General features: G+C 37.9%; 2 protein-coding genes across 2 annotated transcripts in view; one reads left to right on the forward strand and one right to left on the reverse strand.

The window, feature by feature from the left end:
• Positions 1–7467, forward strand: LOC124261402 (IQ domain-containing protein K-like). The gene is given in 8 exon segments (XM_046695720.1): positions 1–263; positions 1418–1672; positions 3758–3825; positions 3827–3856; positions 4193–4245; positions 4545–4622; positions 5323–5407; positions 6136–7467. Coding segments are annotated over 8 exon segments (831 nt in total). The 5' UTR covers positions 1–208; the 3' UTR covers positions 6343–7467.
• Positions 7468–15640: 8173 nt separating this feature from the next.
• LOC124261419 (TATA-binding protein-associated factor 172-like) overlaps positions 15641–17175 on the reverse strand; it is a 49528-nt gene continuing 47993 nt past the window's right edge. The window contains 2 exon segments of the mRNA XM_046695736.1: positions 15641–15932; positions 16526–16617. Coding sequence (XP_046551692.1) covers positions 15665–15932; positions 16526–16617 — 360 coding nt within the window. The 3' untranslated portion in view covers positions 15641–15664.

A 17175-nucleotide genomic window follows, 5' to 3' on the forward strand; every position in this document is an offset into this window, starting at 1 on the left:
GACACTTCCGTCAAAGTGAAGATTTGGCTCGATCCAGTCTCCCATCTTTACGTGTATTTTTTAAACATATGTGCAACAACTTCTTAGACGATGTTACATGTCTTGAGAAGAGACAAATATTGATTTAGTTGCTGTTGTAATAATAATATATGTGATACCCTAATCGGAGCAAGTAACCAAACACTCTTCAAGCCACTTGCCAAACAAAATGTCTGTCATAACAAGGGTTCCAGAACCGAATATTTGGAATGAAATCTGCAAAGGTACTGTTATATTTGTATCACCGTCAAACTTATTTAACCGGTCATGATTTATGTATCGTGGGCTAATATGGACGCTAATATTACCAACAAAGGAAATTAGGGTAAAAGTTATGGCAATAAAAATATGGATAATAATGATGAAATTAAGCAGTTTTTGACATGTCAGATATTGCTGTAGAAGGATTTTATGTGATTTTATTGCTCATGGCATGTTTTTAAACAGATAGGACTCAGAAGCCGATTGAAGAAAAACAATATGTATGTCGAAATTTAATCTAATCGTATGTTTGCTAAGGAAAGGTACAGTTGATAACAAATTCCTATTTATTGCGTTTATCAACGTTTCCATGTAGATGTGGGTCCAGGAGATGCTCACACCATTATCAAGCTAAAGTACAACAATACTAGATGCAATAAACAAGAAGTTGTTATCCATAAAATTGTATGTTTCTATATTTACTCACCAATTTCTAGAATGCCTATTACATGTTTACTTACTGAAACATTGTGATAGACTGTTTCTTGCATCACTGATGCATGATGCATGATGATGGAATCTCTTTGCTTGTAAAGTTTAGGTCGGAGGATTGGTTCAAAAGATACAGGCCATTGTTGATTACTTTTACTCTTTCTATTTTATCATAGCCTCTGTACACCTGGGGATATCTGTTGCAGTTGTTATTGTTTAGATAAAAGGACTCAACAAATCGACATACTTCTTGTTGATGTGTATTACTATGTTTACGTCTATTAATATAAAGCCATGAAGACATGGTGCACAAACCATATTATTGTGATGACATTATAGCCATAACTTTACGCAATACATAACAATACTTTATTAAGTACAATCCCAAATGTTATTTATCCCAGAGGATCCAGCATCCAATCTCTTTTGTCTGTGAACTGCAGTGAACCATAAGCAGAAGCCAAAAGGTTTACATTCCCAAGTTAATGAGATGTGTTAGTTCAGATATTTCCCAACACCATGACAATAAACATGACTTTTAGAAATATAGTCATGTCATATGACATTGCCCAAATGAGACTTTAGTCTCATACTCATATACTCATTTTTTTAGTATATTTTGTGGTGATAATCATTACAATGTCACCTGGAATCTGTCATATATTTCAACCCTTTTTCTTTTCAGAAATAGCTGGACAAAGGCCTCCTTTCCGAGAAGAAGACACATCATCAGTGCTTACAGATTACAAAGACTATGATCCTTCACTTCATCATCCAGCCTTCTATGGGAAGATGCATGAAAGAATAGAGTGTGACGCTGACCCTTACACAGAGGTCGATGTATCCACGAGTCATCCTTCCTGTATCGGCTACTCCTTCACACAGAAACCTCCGAAATCACCCTCACCACCACCTCCTCCACCTCCAAACAAAGACACTTGTATGTTATATTTCATTTATCATATGGTCATAGTTATAGATCTGGACATCTGAAGGTCTGGGATAGAATTGGTATTCATCAACAAATGCTCGCAATCTAAGTAAACTTAGGCTCAGTATTATTCGTTAATCTGCCATACTGAGTCTAACAAAACCTAGTAGAAGGTTGCATCAGTTAACCTTTCGGACTGACCAATCAGAACACTGCTTACCAAATCGCTGAAAGTTAACTTTCGCACATACGGTTTGAGCCTTTACCTCAAAAACTTGAATGATTCCGAATGCTATTTTCTGCATGATCGCTTCCAAGTGATACACGCAACGAGTAAACAGTCGCTGAAAATAGCGTTTTGTCAATATTCAAGGATGTCATCTTGCGAAAATATAAGCAAATAGTAACCATGTCATTAGAAACCTATAAGCGTATCTATACTGCAGGTTAAATATCTGTGTTTTATGTGGATTTTCGTTTGTTGATAGATCAGTGTCAGGGAAGAGAAATCCCAAAACCGTTTTGTAAGTCCCTCTGAACCCTAACAAGTAGTCATTGTCTGATTGGTTAAACCTGTTCGGCCGTCTCATGTTTGATTGGACGGTCATAGGTCACTCAAAGGTTAGCTGACGCGACCTGCTACGTAGGTTTTGTTAGACTCAGTATAGCAGTGGAACGAATAATACTGAGCCTAAGTTTACTTAGACTGCAAATGCTCGTTATAAATTAGGCTAACTAATTGGATTGGGTGGTCATGCCAGCTGACTGGGTAGATGCATATCATCATATCCCAGTTGTGTAGATTAATACTTATAATATCAACCACTGGATTGTCTGATCCAGACTTGATTATTTAAAGACTGCCGTCATGTAGCCAGAGCTCCAGATAAGATTTAGCTCATGTGGGTACTGTACCCACTGTATTTTTTTGGAGTGGGTATTATGAATGTTGAGTGGGTATTTCATTTTCTGTTACCCACTGCTTTCAAATATGTGTGTATTTCAGTCATTTTACTCACCTAGTATATGTCATTGAGTAAGTTTACTAAGCAGGTATGTTCTGCCTTATGTCATACCTAATCAAAACCAACTTTAATATAATGGAAATGATTTCATAAAAAATCACTCATCCTATACTGACAGTACAACACTTGTCCTATACTAACAGTACAACTTGATAGCAATCGATGTCTTTTTCGTTACGCAAGCTATTTTTATAAATATATTCCGTACGCATTTGTTTTAAACTTTTTGCGTATCTAACATTTTAAATGCGTAATTGGTACGCAACAATTATTTTTTCAATGCATAATTGGAAATTTTCTATGCGTATTTTACCCGGATACGCAGCTTATCTGGGCCTCTGTATAGCTGGAATATTGCTGATAGAAGTGTTAAACAATGAACAAAAATAGATCTGGAGGTCGTCAAGGCATGTCCGGATCCTGCAGTATAATCATGGGGTTGAACCACACACAGATAAGCCATTGTATCCCAATTGTGTAGATTGATGCTCATGCTGTTGATCACTGGATTATCTGGTCTAGACTCAATTATTTACAAACTGCCGCCATATAGCTGGAATATTGCTGAGTATGGTGTTAAACAACAAACCAACCAACCATAAGCATATTCATGACCTTTCTCAGCTGCATGCCTGAACTTGTGCAAAGTGGCAAACATGTAAGACTTGTATTACTTTGGGCTTCCTGCCACATTAAGCTGACACACAGAAATGCTGTCAAAGTGGCAACATACCCCTCTTAATTGAGGTAGATGTCTACTTTGTGAACAATATGTATAGATATTTTGAACAGATGACAAGCTTAATATTCATTACTGATGGTCTGTCTTGATCACACAAAGTTGGATTAAAGGCTGTAACTGTCAGTACCCCCTTAACCAAGTGAACCATTTCCTATTTCCTTATGTCAACACTTGATTGGTTGATGAAATGTAAACAAAAATCAAGAACGGGTAATTTGAGATCATGAGAACCATTAGTATGGATCAAGGGATTAGATTTATCAAAATGTGAGCCCTGAAGATATTTCCGATGATTGAGTGTACCCATCTGTTCCTGTATTGTCACAGGCACAGCTCGAGAGTATCTGGAACACTATGTCCTACCTGTATTGCTGCCAGCCCTTGAAGCGATGCTCACGACAGGCCAAAACAGAAAAATGCTTTGAGGTATAATATTCATTCAGTGGATAAAAATGTACCTAACATGATTAAATATGGATTCTGTGAGATAATAGTTATTGTATTTTCGGGGCAGTGGGGTAGCCTAGTGGTTAAAGCGTTAGCTCATCATGCCGAAGACCCATGTTTGATTCCCCACATGGGTACAATGTATGAAGCCCATTTCTGGTGTCCCCCACTTTGATATTGCTAGAATATTACTAAAAGTGGCGTAAAACCATACTCGCTTACTATTGTATTTTCAAAACTTTGTTGTAAGATTCCATGAAAGGTACTACAATAGATAATTATTATCTGTTTCAAAATATTTTAATTTGTCCACAGAGAAAGAGAACCAAATTCAACGCACTGGATTTTATTACAGAGTACTTATACAGGTAAGGTTCATGTCTTATCTAATGTGATCAGCAATCCAGGTGTTTGATTAAGTCAAAAGCTAAAGTGACCATCATTAAGATAGTGAGAATATAAAATTCAGTTTGTTTGTCTACTGTATCTGCTATATCAAGAAATCACAAAAAGATTAATTATAGCTGAAATGTATTGTGCTGTATACATACAATGGAAGTTGGATATTTTGATAGAATACACAGCTAATAAAAGAAGAAATTGCCTAATCATGTTGATATATCAAAACTACGGTTTCTTTGCTTGAAATGTAATTTGTTTGGTGTAGGCGAAAATCCCAGTACACTGACCGAGGAGATACTGACCTCTGGAGCATCCCGTTTGTGCAGGAGTGGCTGAAAGAACAGTAAGTAGTGTAGCCTGTGATGAGGACTATCTGGATATGACATAGAAGCTTTGTACCCCTCTCTCACTGTCCAATATCTACAGGTAGCTAATTCCAATCTGAAATTCACATCTTCAGAACATTCCACTAAAGTCCATGGTTACTTTTGCAATGGCCTTCACAAGCTCTGTCAGAGAAAACTTTTAGGATTATTGTGGACAATTTTATACTGCCTTGTTCCTGAACTGTGAGAACCATTTAGTAAGCAAATGAAATATTTTGATTTAAAAAGCTTTTTGTCACAAGTAATGAATTCAAAATCTCTAAGAGTTCAGTTGCCTTGGATTCTGTCTGGAAAGTATAACACATATTAAGCTGTAAAATCGATCCTTCTTGATTGTGGACTGATTACTCTGTTAATGTACAAATTTGGTTGTGATTATCAGGAAAAAAAGGAGCCAATTCCATGGTAGTGAGGTATTTTGTTTATGATTCAAAACTTTAACACATTCCCAAACTGGAAAATGTTGGTTTTACACATACCAAACCAACAGAGTTGTAACATATTTAAGTGCTGATTATGATGATGACATGTCTACTGCAGGTTAGTGCATTTAGTTCTTGGTCCTTTCATCCTCAAAATCATCTTCCCACTGTTGATGCTGTTGCATTGATCATGTCTCTGTTGCCAGTCCATCATTTCTATCATATCCGTTTCCAGCCCCCGTCCACCTCTGCCGCTGTCTCTCATCTGGACAGAGGAGGAGGCTACACTCATCATACAGTCCCACTGGAGGGGCTATCTGGTAAGTGACTTGGAAAATAAGGCCACACTGACATATACATATTGATTTCCAAGGACATCCCTGCTGAGCAATTGATGTTTAAAACATGCATAGGTTAAATGACCAACCCAGAGGTCCCAAGCACGCTCTTGCTTCCAGAAGAGGGAAGTACCTGTACAGGGTTTTACATGACGCATGATTCCTGCGTATTTGATGCAACAATTTTCTAAAAGACTCTCAAAATATTATCATACGAGTCAAGCTTGATGCAAGTTTTATCAGTGACCTTCAGAATTCAGTTCAATAAAATTGATTTGATAAGAAAACAATGATAGCTTTCGTTTTATTGCAAACTGTGTTGAAAATGCTGGTGATATTAACAGAAAGTACGGGAGTGGCTAAATATAGAGCCATGCTAGAATGCGGTAAAGATACCAGCCAATAGCATTTGAGTATGTCATTCACTATATTTAGACAGCCAATAGACTCCCAGATATTGAAAATGACTCCCAAAAATAAATACTGTGAGTCAGCATGACTCCCATTTTTCAAAGTCTGTGTAAAACCCTGCTGTACATTTGTGTATACTTACTAACAGCAAGGGATGTTGATTCTGATGTAAGCTTCTTTTTTGCCTGGCACAGATTCATTCTAGTAACATCTATGATACCACTGGAATATTGCTGACGGTGACTTAAACAAGCAAATTACAGTTTTTGTTTATAAGCACTGTGTTTGCTTGTGTGCAGGTCCGTCGGGTTCCAGAAATCCAGGAACTCCGGCAGTGGCAGAAGGAATGGCGAGAGGAGAATCAGGGGATCCAGACCCGTGTCAGCGACTTCTGGGACAAGCAGATGCCAGACTGGGACAAACCAACCCCCAATGCCTCCAAGACCAAACTGGACACGGAGGGAGATATTCCCCCAGCAGTCGAGTCCCCGACTCCCTCCCAGTAGAGAACTGTCACCATTGTCTTGATGTTGTATCACCATGTGTTGATGTGTTCCATTGCTTCCACAGGATGGTGTGTGATCTGTTCACAGGACATCTTGTTCAGACCTTTATTTTGTATGGAAGTAACTTTATGGGTACAGAGAATGAGCAACTAAGGATGATGAATATACTTTTCCAGTCATGCAGTGATATTTTTAAAGCTGTAGGTTGAAGGCCTCTTTGATCAAGACATTGTTTTCTGCCACTTCATAATCCCCCAAAATGTCCTCTCCGAAGGGAATGAAAGTAGATATTTTTAATGATTATTAAATTTCCAGCCTCAATTCAAAACCACATTACAGTCTCTTACATTGTATTGAAGATTTATTTCCATTTTACTTCAAATTCTGGAGTGATAAAAATGGTAAATGTGCAAATTTTATCCCTTGGGATTCACAAATGCTTTGAATCCAACAAATAATTTTACTGCTCTGGACCCATTTGCACAAAGCAATCTTAGAGCTAGGATGATCATAATTCCCATACTCTAACATAGCCTGAGATAGTCGTGGCACTAAGATGACTTTGTGAAAGTGGGCATCGCAGTTTGTTGCAAGTATGTATTTTATACAACATTTAATGTCTGATTATAATCAGCTGAGCTATATAATAGACTGATTAAGTCGAACTTATGACTATATTGACGTAAAAACTTGGTCCTTGCGTACTCAAGTCATCATTTTGCATTGCATTTTGTGTCAAATCTTGGATAGCTGTAAGTATTTATGCAGGGCCCATCCACACTACAGTGTTTGGCCAAAACTTGTAAATGAAGTTCAGGACAGAATACATTCATCTTGGCTGTTTTTTTTCATATTAGAGGACAGAATGTTGTTGACGATCTTTGAAATATGGTATGACAGTTACATAGCACAGATTGTTTTGTAAACATATACTTCTGTTTGGAAGCTACCTTATCAATTATGTTATGATGGTTTGCAAGTTTGTGTACATATGTACATTATGTGAATTTGTATTTTCTGCCTCTGTACATATATTAACTTGTTCAAATTGTTATGTTTCCTGTGAGTTGAAAATGTCACTCCAGTGTTTCACAGTGAGAAATAATAAAACAAAATCAAAACTTTCTTCATATGTTTATTGCTTTCCTATATCAACTGAATTTTTTCAACAAAATGAGAAATTACAAACTGCAAAAGACAACTTTCAGTGTTTTTTTCCCCATCTGTGTACATACAAAACTGTTTTTTCCCCACTGTATTATCAATAGGTTTCAAGGAATGAAAGATAAAATTTATGCCTTCATGACAATTTTCATTAACTGGTTGTGATTGACAAAATGTGGCTCTAAGAACAATTTCACTAATCATTCTGAACCTTGCAATGTTAGCAACAAAACTATATTAACTTCCAAAACTAATTCCTAACGCAAACAGCAGTAAGTTAGCGAACAAATCATGAAAAAATCAAACAGTTCACAAACCCTTTTCCACCCTTTCAGGAAATTCAACACTGTCCAGATTACAAATTTACCCTTTTTAATGCCGGTTAAAATATACACCTGTTTTTCATAACCAATTTTTTACTTTGGAGATAGGTTTCTCTTACTGTTTTCTTACATTAGAGATGAAATCTGTAAAATAAAACATGAAATGGAAAATCCGTGTATACAACTCAAAACAAGTTAAAACACTCACAACACACATTGGAAGGCTGTGTTTTACTATTATACAAACCAGATATGACAGATTAACTATAGGAATATGAAAGAAATTGTGTTCTTTAAATTATTTTGAGTAGTATACAATGTTAACATTTCTTGGCTATGGCGCCCATTGGTTGAAGTATGAACAGTTCAGGCCATGGTAGCTGTGCATAGTGAACCTGTAAATCTGACTCACACAGATTAACAGGACACAAACTAAATTTGAGTAAAACAAAGTTGGTTCCAATATTTTATTTTATTTTTGAAAAACATCCCCCAAAATAGACCTTTATCTGGTTATGAGAAACAAGAAATGTATTTTAACATATGTAACATCACAACAATTCAATGAATCAGGATAACCATCTGTTCAGCAGCCTGTTAGAACACAGTGTATCTTTCTATCTTGGGACTCAACCATGAAGCCTATTTGTCTCTCTTGGTGGCGATTCCATTATTGACGATGCCAGTGGCAAGCTGACATAAATACTGTAATACCACATAATTCATCTACAACTGTCTACCTAGTTGAATACCCTTTAATCTTGGTTATACTTCATGCAATGATTGTTATAGCCAGGCATTTCCTCCTATGTTCAGTATAGGACTGACTCTGACTGACTGAGCCTTTAGTTTTATCTTTTAACTTTTCCAGCAATATCAGAGGGACATTCAAATGGGCGTAACACCTGTACTGTAACATAGGAGGTTTAACCACCAGGCTGCCAATGAAAAACAGTTACGAGGTCTTAGGCTTACGAGAGCTTTGTGAAATGGGGCCCAGGTGTGCATCCATTGCTAGGGACCATGAACTACATTTTAAAGAACACACACAATGTGGAAGGAAAATGCTATGCAGGAGTGAGTGAGTGAGTTTGATTTTACGCCGCTTTTAGCAATATTCCAGCAACATCACAGCGGGGGACACCAGAAATGGGCTTCACACATTGTACCCATGTAGGGAATCGAACCCGGGTGTTCGGCGTGACGAGCCAACGCTTTACCCACTAGGCTACCCCACCACCCCCTGCAGGAAAGAGCAGTGATGTAGGTGTTGGATGTATACACCAGTAAAATCAAACAACATGGGTATTTAAAAGAAAACCAACCATAGTTGTTAACAAACAAATTCAGGTACCCATTCCTTAAAGAGATCTTAGAGCTTAGCTATCATGACTCCTACACTTAACATAGATTTACAAGAACTTTACACAAAGATCACTTTGAAGTTTGAGTGAGTATTGTTTTACACTGCTTTTAGCAATATTCCAGCAATATAACAATGGTGGACACCAGAGTGAGTGAGTTTGGTTTTATGCTGCTTTTAGCAATATTCCAGCATCATCACGGCGGGGGGACACCAGAAATGGGCTTCACACAATGTACCCATGTGGGGATTCGAACCCGGGTCCTCAGCGTGACGAGCCAACGCTTTAACCACTAGGCTACCCCACCGCCCCGGTGGACACCAGAAATGGACTTCACACATTGTATCCATAAGTGGAATTAAACCCGGGTCTTTGGCACAACAAGTGAATGGTTTAACCACGAGGCTAAACCCAAGCCCTTCTTTGATGTATAATACCCAGAACATTCATTTTATCAGCTTCAAATTAGTTGAATTTGAAAAAGAGGAAAGAATAGAAAGTTAGGTTCATGGTCCCCCTAGCTCATGAAGTTATGCTCAGTTTCAATGCCGAACAGTGGTATTGTTTATTCTGTAAGCATGTATAATTCTAATTCCAGCTCCGCATATGCCCCAGACTGCTAGGAAGACCCATTACAAGAATGTTGAGTTACATGATGAAACTATTCACATGAATCTTTAAGTACTATATGAAATTAAGCATAGCACAATAGCTTGACAGAAACAGATCAACATTCAGCTGATAACAAGCAAAAGCAAAACAGTGTTCAAACACCAAATAACATTTCATTTGTGCATATCACAAAACAATAAACAATTGCAATCATAATCCACTTATCATTTGCTGATACAAGTACATGAGCAATTCCTTTGGAAAATCTGCTCGCAGTCATTTGCATGGTTTGAAAGGAGCTGCAAATAAAGGATGTATACAGTCTGCAAGTAAACAAGTGACACATTATCAACTGTGCTCCATGCTGTTGCCTGCCATACTGAGATCAAGTAATTACATGTTGTGTACAACTGCGGCAGAGATTTGTGATGTCATTTGATTATGACATTATTATAACTCATGACATCCTTGGAATACATTGTTTGATCTCACCTGAGCGTTATCTACAAGGGAAGCCAGTTTGGGATGATAAAACACCCTGGTGACGTTCTCACATCCAAGTACAGAGCTGAACCAAATATAACAGAGTCTAATATTCAATCTATATTTGCCATATTAAGGTGTAAGATATCTACATAAGCTGTAGGTAACATGTAAAATCGCCACATATTAAACCAGGAAATATACACAACAATAGTGTAGACATTTGTCTTGAAAGCAGTGTTGAATTGGTTAGAACTGCCTATTAATCATTTTAATTTTTCAGTTTCATCATCAAATGAAATAAATTCTCTTGCGCTCAATCTCGAGCAACAAATTTATATTGCTGTGTATGGTTTTGATTGGCATCCAGATTCAATTTTCTAAGCACCAGCATGCTTAGTGTGGCATTTTCGGCAGACACCCCACCCAACGCTAACAAGAAACATAACACAGGGTGATCAAGGGAAAACATTATTCGGAGCCATGCATTTTTTAAAAGCTAAGTCAGAGGAGTAAAAAAGCAAAAAGTTATCTGGTTAAGATATGTTTGAGAATTAAGTTAAAAATCAAGATTTACTTTCCTTCTGATTTTGACCTTGTTTGATTTCAGTCATTGGATCAGCAAACTATGCAATGACTTATTTCTCACAGCACAATTGTAAACAACATACAGTGAAGATGTTTGACAGTCAGCACAATTACACTTTATTACATATCACGATCTTGACCAAACAAGTGGGTAGTAGCATGAGCAACAAGTATGTCCAACCATCCATGATGTACAGAAAACACCTGATCTCAACATCTGTCAGTCACATGCAATCATTTCATTCAATCTTAAAGCACTTGCATGGCAACAATGTTGTGATGAAACAAATACATGTAAACAGAATATATGTTGTGGAATGAAGTAGAACATGCAAGAAAACAGAGATCTGACCTTCCACTGGTATAATGACAACCTCCTATTGACGGGTGACAACCTCCTACTGACAGATGACAACCTCCTATTGACGGATGACAACCTCATATTGACAAATGAAAATGTCCTATTGGCAAATGAAAACCTCCCATAGATGAATGAAAACCTATTGAGGATGACAACCTCTTGTTGACAAATGAAAACCTCCCATAGATGAATGAAAACCTATTGAGGATGACAACCTCTTGTTGACAAATGAAATCCTCCCATAAATGAATGAAAACCTCCCGTGGATGAATGACAACCTACAGACAAATGAAAATGTCCTATTGATAGATGATAACGAGCTATTGACTAATGACAACTCCCACTGGCATAACACCCTGATGCCAGTATCAGTTCAGGAAATACATCACCTGATAGCTATACCCCTCTACTTACAGATACATGAGACAGATCATGTCTTTTGGATTATGAATAATCTAGTTTTCAAATGAACAAATAATTCTCACCAACATAACATCCGTTTGCATTGGACTTTAAATGACAACTGTAACATTTTACTGTTGATGTTTTAGTTGTTAAAATTATCATGAGCAGGTGTTTGAACTTCAGGGACGGAGCAAGCATCAAAATTGGACAACTATCGCAATTGCAACACCAAATCCATCAAGCACTTTGAATATCAACTTGTACTACAAGTGGAGGGCTCCAGATCACTCTGTGACCATATCAAAATGGAGCTGACCTAACTAAATGTATGTATGCATGCAATGAAAGATATCCGCTTCCTGATTAGAGTGAGTGAGTTTAGTTTTACGCCGCACTCAGCAATATTCCAGCTATATGGTGGCGGTCTGTAAATAATCGAGTCTGGACCAGACAATCCAGTGATCAACAGCATGAGCATCGACTTGCACAATTGGGAACCGATGACATCCTGATAAGAAAACAGTTGTTCACAAATACTGCCTGTATATCTTGATAATGCAAATTTTCCTTCATTTTCAATTTCATTACCATTTTCATTACTATGCCTTTAACAGCATTATGGCTCTTGCATTGTAATTAAAATCAGATATTATACTCTGATAACTCACAGCAGGAACGCCTGACAAACACTCTTATCTGAGGGGATGTCAGGTGATAAAGCCATCAATTCTGAAAGTGTGAGAAAATCATTTGGAGCTACCAATCTGACTTGTGTACCCCAAAACAACAAACACAAACAGACAGTTCCCAATGGAAAATAAAGGTTACATCTAATAATGATGATATGTTTATACACCCTCTCAATGGAAAAGCACCATTGCATCTGCACCCAAAAAGGTGTATTACTGCCTGAAAGTTTGTGTGTTATATGTTTATTTGTTTTAAGATCAACACTTACAAATCAAAGGATGTGAAGTGAATCATCCTACAAAGAAGGCATCTGAACGGTTAAAAAATTCACACATCCTTCAAGATTAGAAGGCCCAAATTTCATTCAGGGCTAAGAAAGTAATTTCCAAGGTGGGATTTGATAAAAATGACACAGAGATGATTTGTATTGGAGTAAAAGATCTGAGTTGGAGCTTGCGAGTCATGGGTTCCATGTTATGCCAATCTGTAAAGGTACAACTGGCACTACAACTAAATACCATTAATTAACCTATACTACACTGGCATGATCTGCCATTAAACATACTGGATGGTATATATGCTTTCATATCAAACATGTTAGCCTTATGAAGGCAATATCTAGTGACATGAACCTACAGACCACCATTGTGTGAGGTCTACAATAATTAGGTAATGAAAATACAGCATTTGGAGAAAGTCAAAGAACATTCAGTTTGTTCATATGATTACATGATTACAGCAAACCTGTCATGACTAATTAACTTTAGTCATAAAAACATCAGGTCTTTAACCTTTTCAGATTAGTATATTTCAATTGGGGAACAACATATTTCAGCAATATCATGGCAGGGAACACGAGAAATAAACTTCACCCATCATACCCATGTGATGAATTGAACCCTGCTCTTTGGTGTGATGAGCAAGTGCTTCATCCACTCGGCTGTACTACTGCCATCGCTCACCCTTAAGTTTTTAAGATAACTAAGATAGATACATTCCCTCTACGATACATGCAAATTTCATAAACGCAGGCAAACTCTTTGATTTAACCCTAAGCCTGCAGTCATGTTTTGATATTGATAAATGTATGTACGCCCAAAGTTAAATGAGGTCTCACTCTTTTTAAACCAGATTTCAGTGAGTGACTGAGTTTGGTTTTACGCCACTTTTGGCAATATTCCAGCAATATCACGTCGAGGAACACCAGAAATGAGCTTCACACATAGTGCCCATGTGGGGAATCGAACCCGGTCTTCAGCGTGACGAGCGAACGCCTTAACCACTAGGCTACCCCACCGCCCCCCAGATTTCAGAATGAACTTGTTCCAAAAATATCTTGATATGAAAAAAATATACATGAGATGCAGTATTCTTATTATTCTGTTCACCATAAAGAAGTAAATATTTTTAAAAACACCAACTTGTTTACTGTTCTGTTAAAATAATTTTCTTTACTTTCTCTATAACTTGAGGAAGTGAAAAGAATATTTGAAAGTGAATGTATATTATATTTTACCTCCTTGACCTAACCTGAGTATTTGGACGAGAAATCCTTAAATCACAAAAAGGAAAGAAAAAACAACATCTGGCTTGAATAGGGCTTAAAACTGATTTAAAAGGTAATTAACTTTAAGTCACCGAAAGTTACAGCTTACTACAGAGGGACAACACAAAGTGATGCAGGTTGTCGATGTGTGCCACTATGAAACCCACGAGAATGGGTATGACACACCTAGCTGGGATTCAAACCCACTATCAGAGGCTTGTACAGGGAATAATGGCACAATGTGTGCCGATCTGCTCCTACTTTGGTGTGGAAGACGAGGTGCAGGCTTTGACCATTCAGGAAGCTTAGGATGATAAATCAACTGTGACCATCATTCTCTTCAGAGAAAACTTTCCACAAAATTGTCCTCAAGACCCAATCAATTCACTCTCACTTTCAAAATAAAATTCCCCTAAAACGCTCATTAAAATAACACCTGTCTTAAAATGACACATTCCTGAAAGTCAGGACAATCAAATGTTGCATAATGTTGTCAAGAAACGTCATACACATCATGGAATATTTATCATATATTGAAATCAAGGAGTCAGACATGACCTTGACCTGTGACCTGACCTGACGAATATATATATATATATATATATATATTTACAAATATATACAGTGAGAGGTATCATCTCTCCACATATCAGTGGGCATGCCTTAGAGAAACGTGCACTCTTAACACTGTACGTAACATGCACGCAAGCTGCATCGACATCTTGTCCATGAAATATTGTATATATTCTACTGCTATTGTAAGTTTAACATAAGGGGCTCATCACTCTTTCTTGTGCTATTAATATAATTATACATATCTTGAAAGCAAGTTCAAAATACGATCCACAATATGATACCTGTGAACTCATCATTTCACACTTTTGGAGACATTTTCCATCATCAAAGAGAATGAATAGAAATTGGCAGATTTGAATTAATTAATAAAACCGTGAAATGAGCTCTCCTGGCCAGACAGGCACAAATATACCGCTCAAAAAAGTTAAAAACATATTATTTTTTCATGTCTACAGTTAATCTGTCCTGGCAGGACAGACTATTTAGTTCCATGAATATAATGGGTGATTCACCTTTTTGAGTAGTATATTTTAAAAAAAAATAATGCATCTTTTAATGCCACCTTTATTCTTGGAACATTTAGTGAATCAGTACACCCCTAATCAGAATGTATTAATCAATGTTGAAGGAACTGGTCGAAGATTACACATCTCTGGAAGTGCTGAAGTACATGTACCATGGTATCTGCGGAACATGCATGAGCTGAAACAGTGGTATTGTGAAGCAGCTGAAAGAAAATCATTCCACTCTAACTACTGAGCTCAAGAACATATTGGCATTGAATGCCTATTTCCATCCAAATAAATACTGACCCAGTCATTTCTAAAGGACAAGTGTTCTGTGATGAGATTATCTACAAATGTGGATTGGTGAAAAACATGATTAATTCTTTGCATTATCAGGGATACATTTTCATTTCAATATCACTGTGATTCCATGGGTTTGTTCTAAGAACTGTTGATATATTGTAAACTAAGCTGATCAGAGCTACCGTCCTTGAAGCCAGCAGATCACACATGGAGAGCTCTCTGGCCAGAGACGTCTTGAAGCCAGCAGATCACACATGGAGAGCTCTCTGGCCAGAGACGTCTTGAAGCCAGCAGATCACACATGGAGAGCTCTCTGGCCAGAGACGTCTTGAAGCCAGCAGACCGCAGATGGAGAGCTCTCTGGCCAGAGACTCACGAAGCCAGCAGATCACAAATAGAGCCTACTTGGCTAGAGACTTCATGAAGTTGTCCAAGTTGAATTCATTCTCGTACTGCTTCTCATCCCAGAGGTCTCCCAGGTTCTCCAGGATGGTTCTCATGGTCTCCCGCTTGAGGTTGCTGTCCATGGCTGCACTGGCTGCACTCTCCCCCTTCTTCTTGTCCCCCAGGGTGAAGAGGTCAAGCAGCTGGTCAGTGCCCATGGTCTGGAGGCTAGAGTTGTCCTGCGTGATCACTGTGTTGGCTATTGTCAACTTGAACTTCTGTAGCCTGAAGCCAAGAAGGAAGTCAGTTAAGAGAAGCTGCAGAGTGAGATTCACTTATGAGTGAGTGAGTGAGTTTAGTTTAGCTGCACTCAGCAATATTCCAGCTATATGGTGGTGATCTGTAAATAATCAAGTCTGCACCAGACAATCCAGTGATCAACATCATAAGCATTGATCAGCACTATTGGGATACAATGACGTGACAACCAAGTCAGCAAGTCCGACCACCTGATCCTGTTAGTCGCCTCTTATGACAAGAATGGGTTACTGAAGATCAGTTCTATCCCCGATCTTCATGGGCCGATTCACATTTGAGACTTTTGGAGATGGTCTCTTACTTACTGCAATAAACATGACCCACCTTGTTCCATGATCTCATCATCCAGAAAACATGACCCACCTTATCCATTCCAATCTCCTGGGGAGATGGTAAAAGCATTAGCTTATCACTCCAAAGAACCGTGTTTGATTCCCAAAATGGGCACAATGTGTGAAGCCCATTTCTAGTGTCCCCCGCCATATTGCTGAAATATTGCTAAAAAGCGGCGTAAAACCAAGCTCACTCACTCCTCCTCCCTTAAACTTGACCCCACTTACCCCATGATCTTCTCCTCCAGTGTGCCCCGGGTGATAAGACGGTAAACGTTTACCACTTTCTTCTGACCAATACGATGAGCTCTATCCATAGCCTGCAACATGAGCCAACATATTCAACAACTCTTGAAACCTAAATGGCCACCACCATCTCAATAAAACCAGATCTCACTACAGCAAAACAAAGATGTGAGAACATGCCATTACAGAACACTTCAGAATGACCTTCAGCTGACTAGTGAGAGTGTCACGTACAAGTCAGAACCTGTTTTCTAATTATGCAATCTTGAAAAGGTTGACATAGTGCATTTCAAAAGACCGATACAAGTTTAAATGACTGTTAGTCTTTCGCTTCAGTGGGATGTACATTTGGATGGAAGAGACTTTGCATTGAAATCTCGGAGACTGCGACACAATCTATGTAATCTATTTGACATTCAAGAATGTTCTTTAGTTTGAATTGAGAACATTGTCCGAACATTTCCCAAAAGTGTAGTTGCCAGCTGTATAGCTTGTTAGTCATTACATTTTACAAATGTATGTAAAATGTTGTTCAAACATGACCTGAAATTGGATGTCCTTAGATCTTTGTTTTGCCGCATTGAGCAAAGATCTGTTTCATAGGAGATTGAACTTAATCAAATTTGTTGATG

Source organism: Haliotis rubra, unplaced genomic scaffold, assembly GCF_003918875.1.
Source record: "Haliotis rubra isolate DU_JTF1 unplaced genomic scaffold, ASM391887v1 Scf8, whole genome shotgun sequence".
Taxonomy (NCBI): Eukaryota; Metazoa; Mollusca; class Gastropoda; order Lepetellida; family Haliotidae; genus Haliotis; species Haliotis rubra.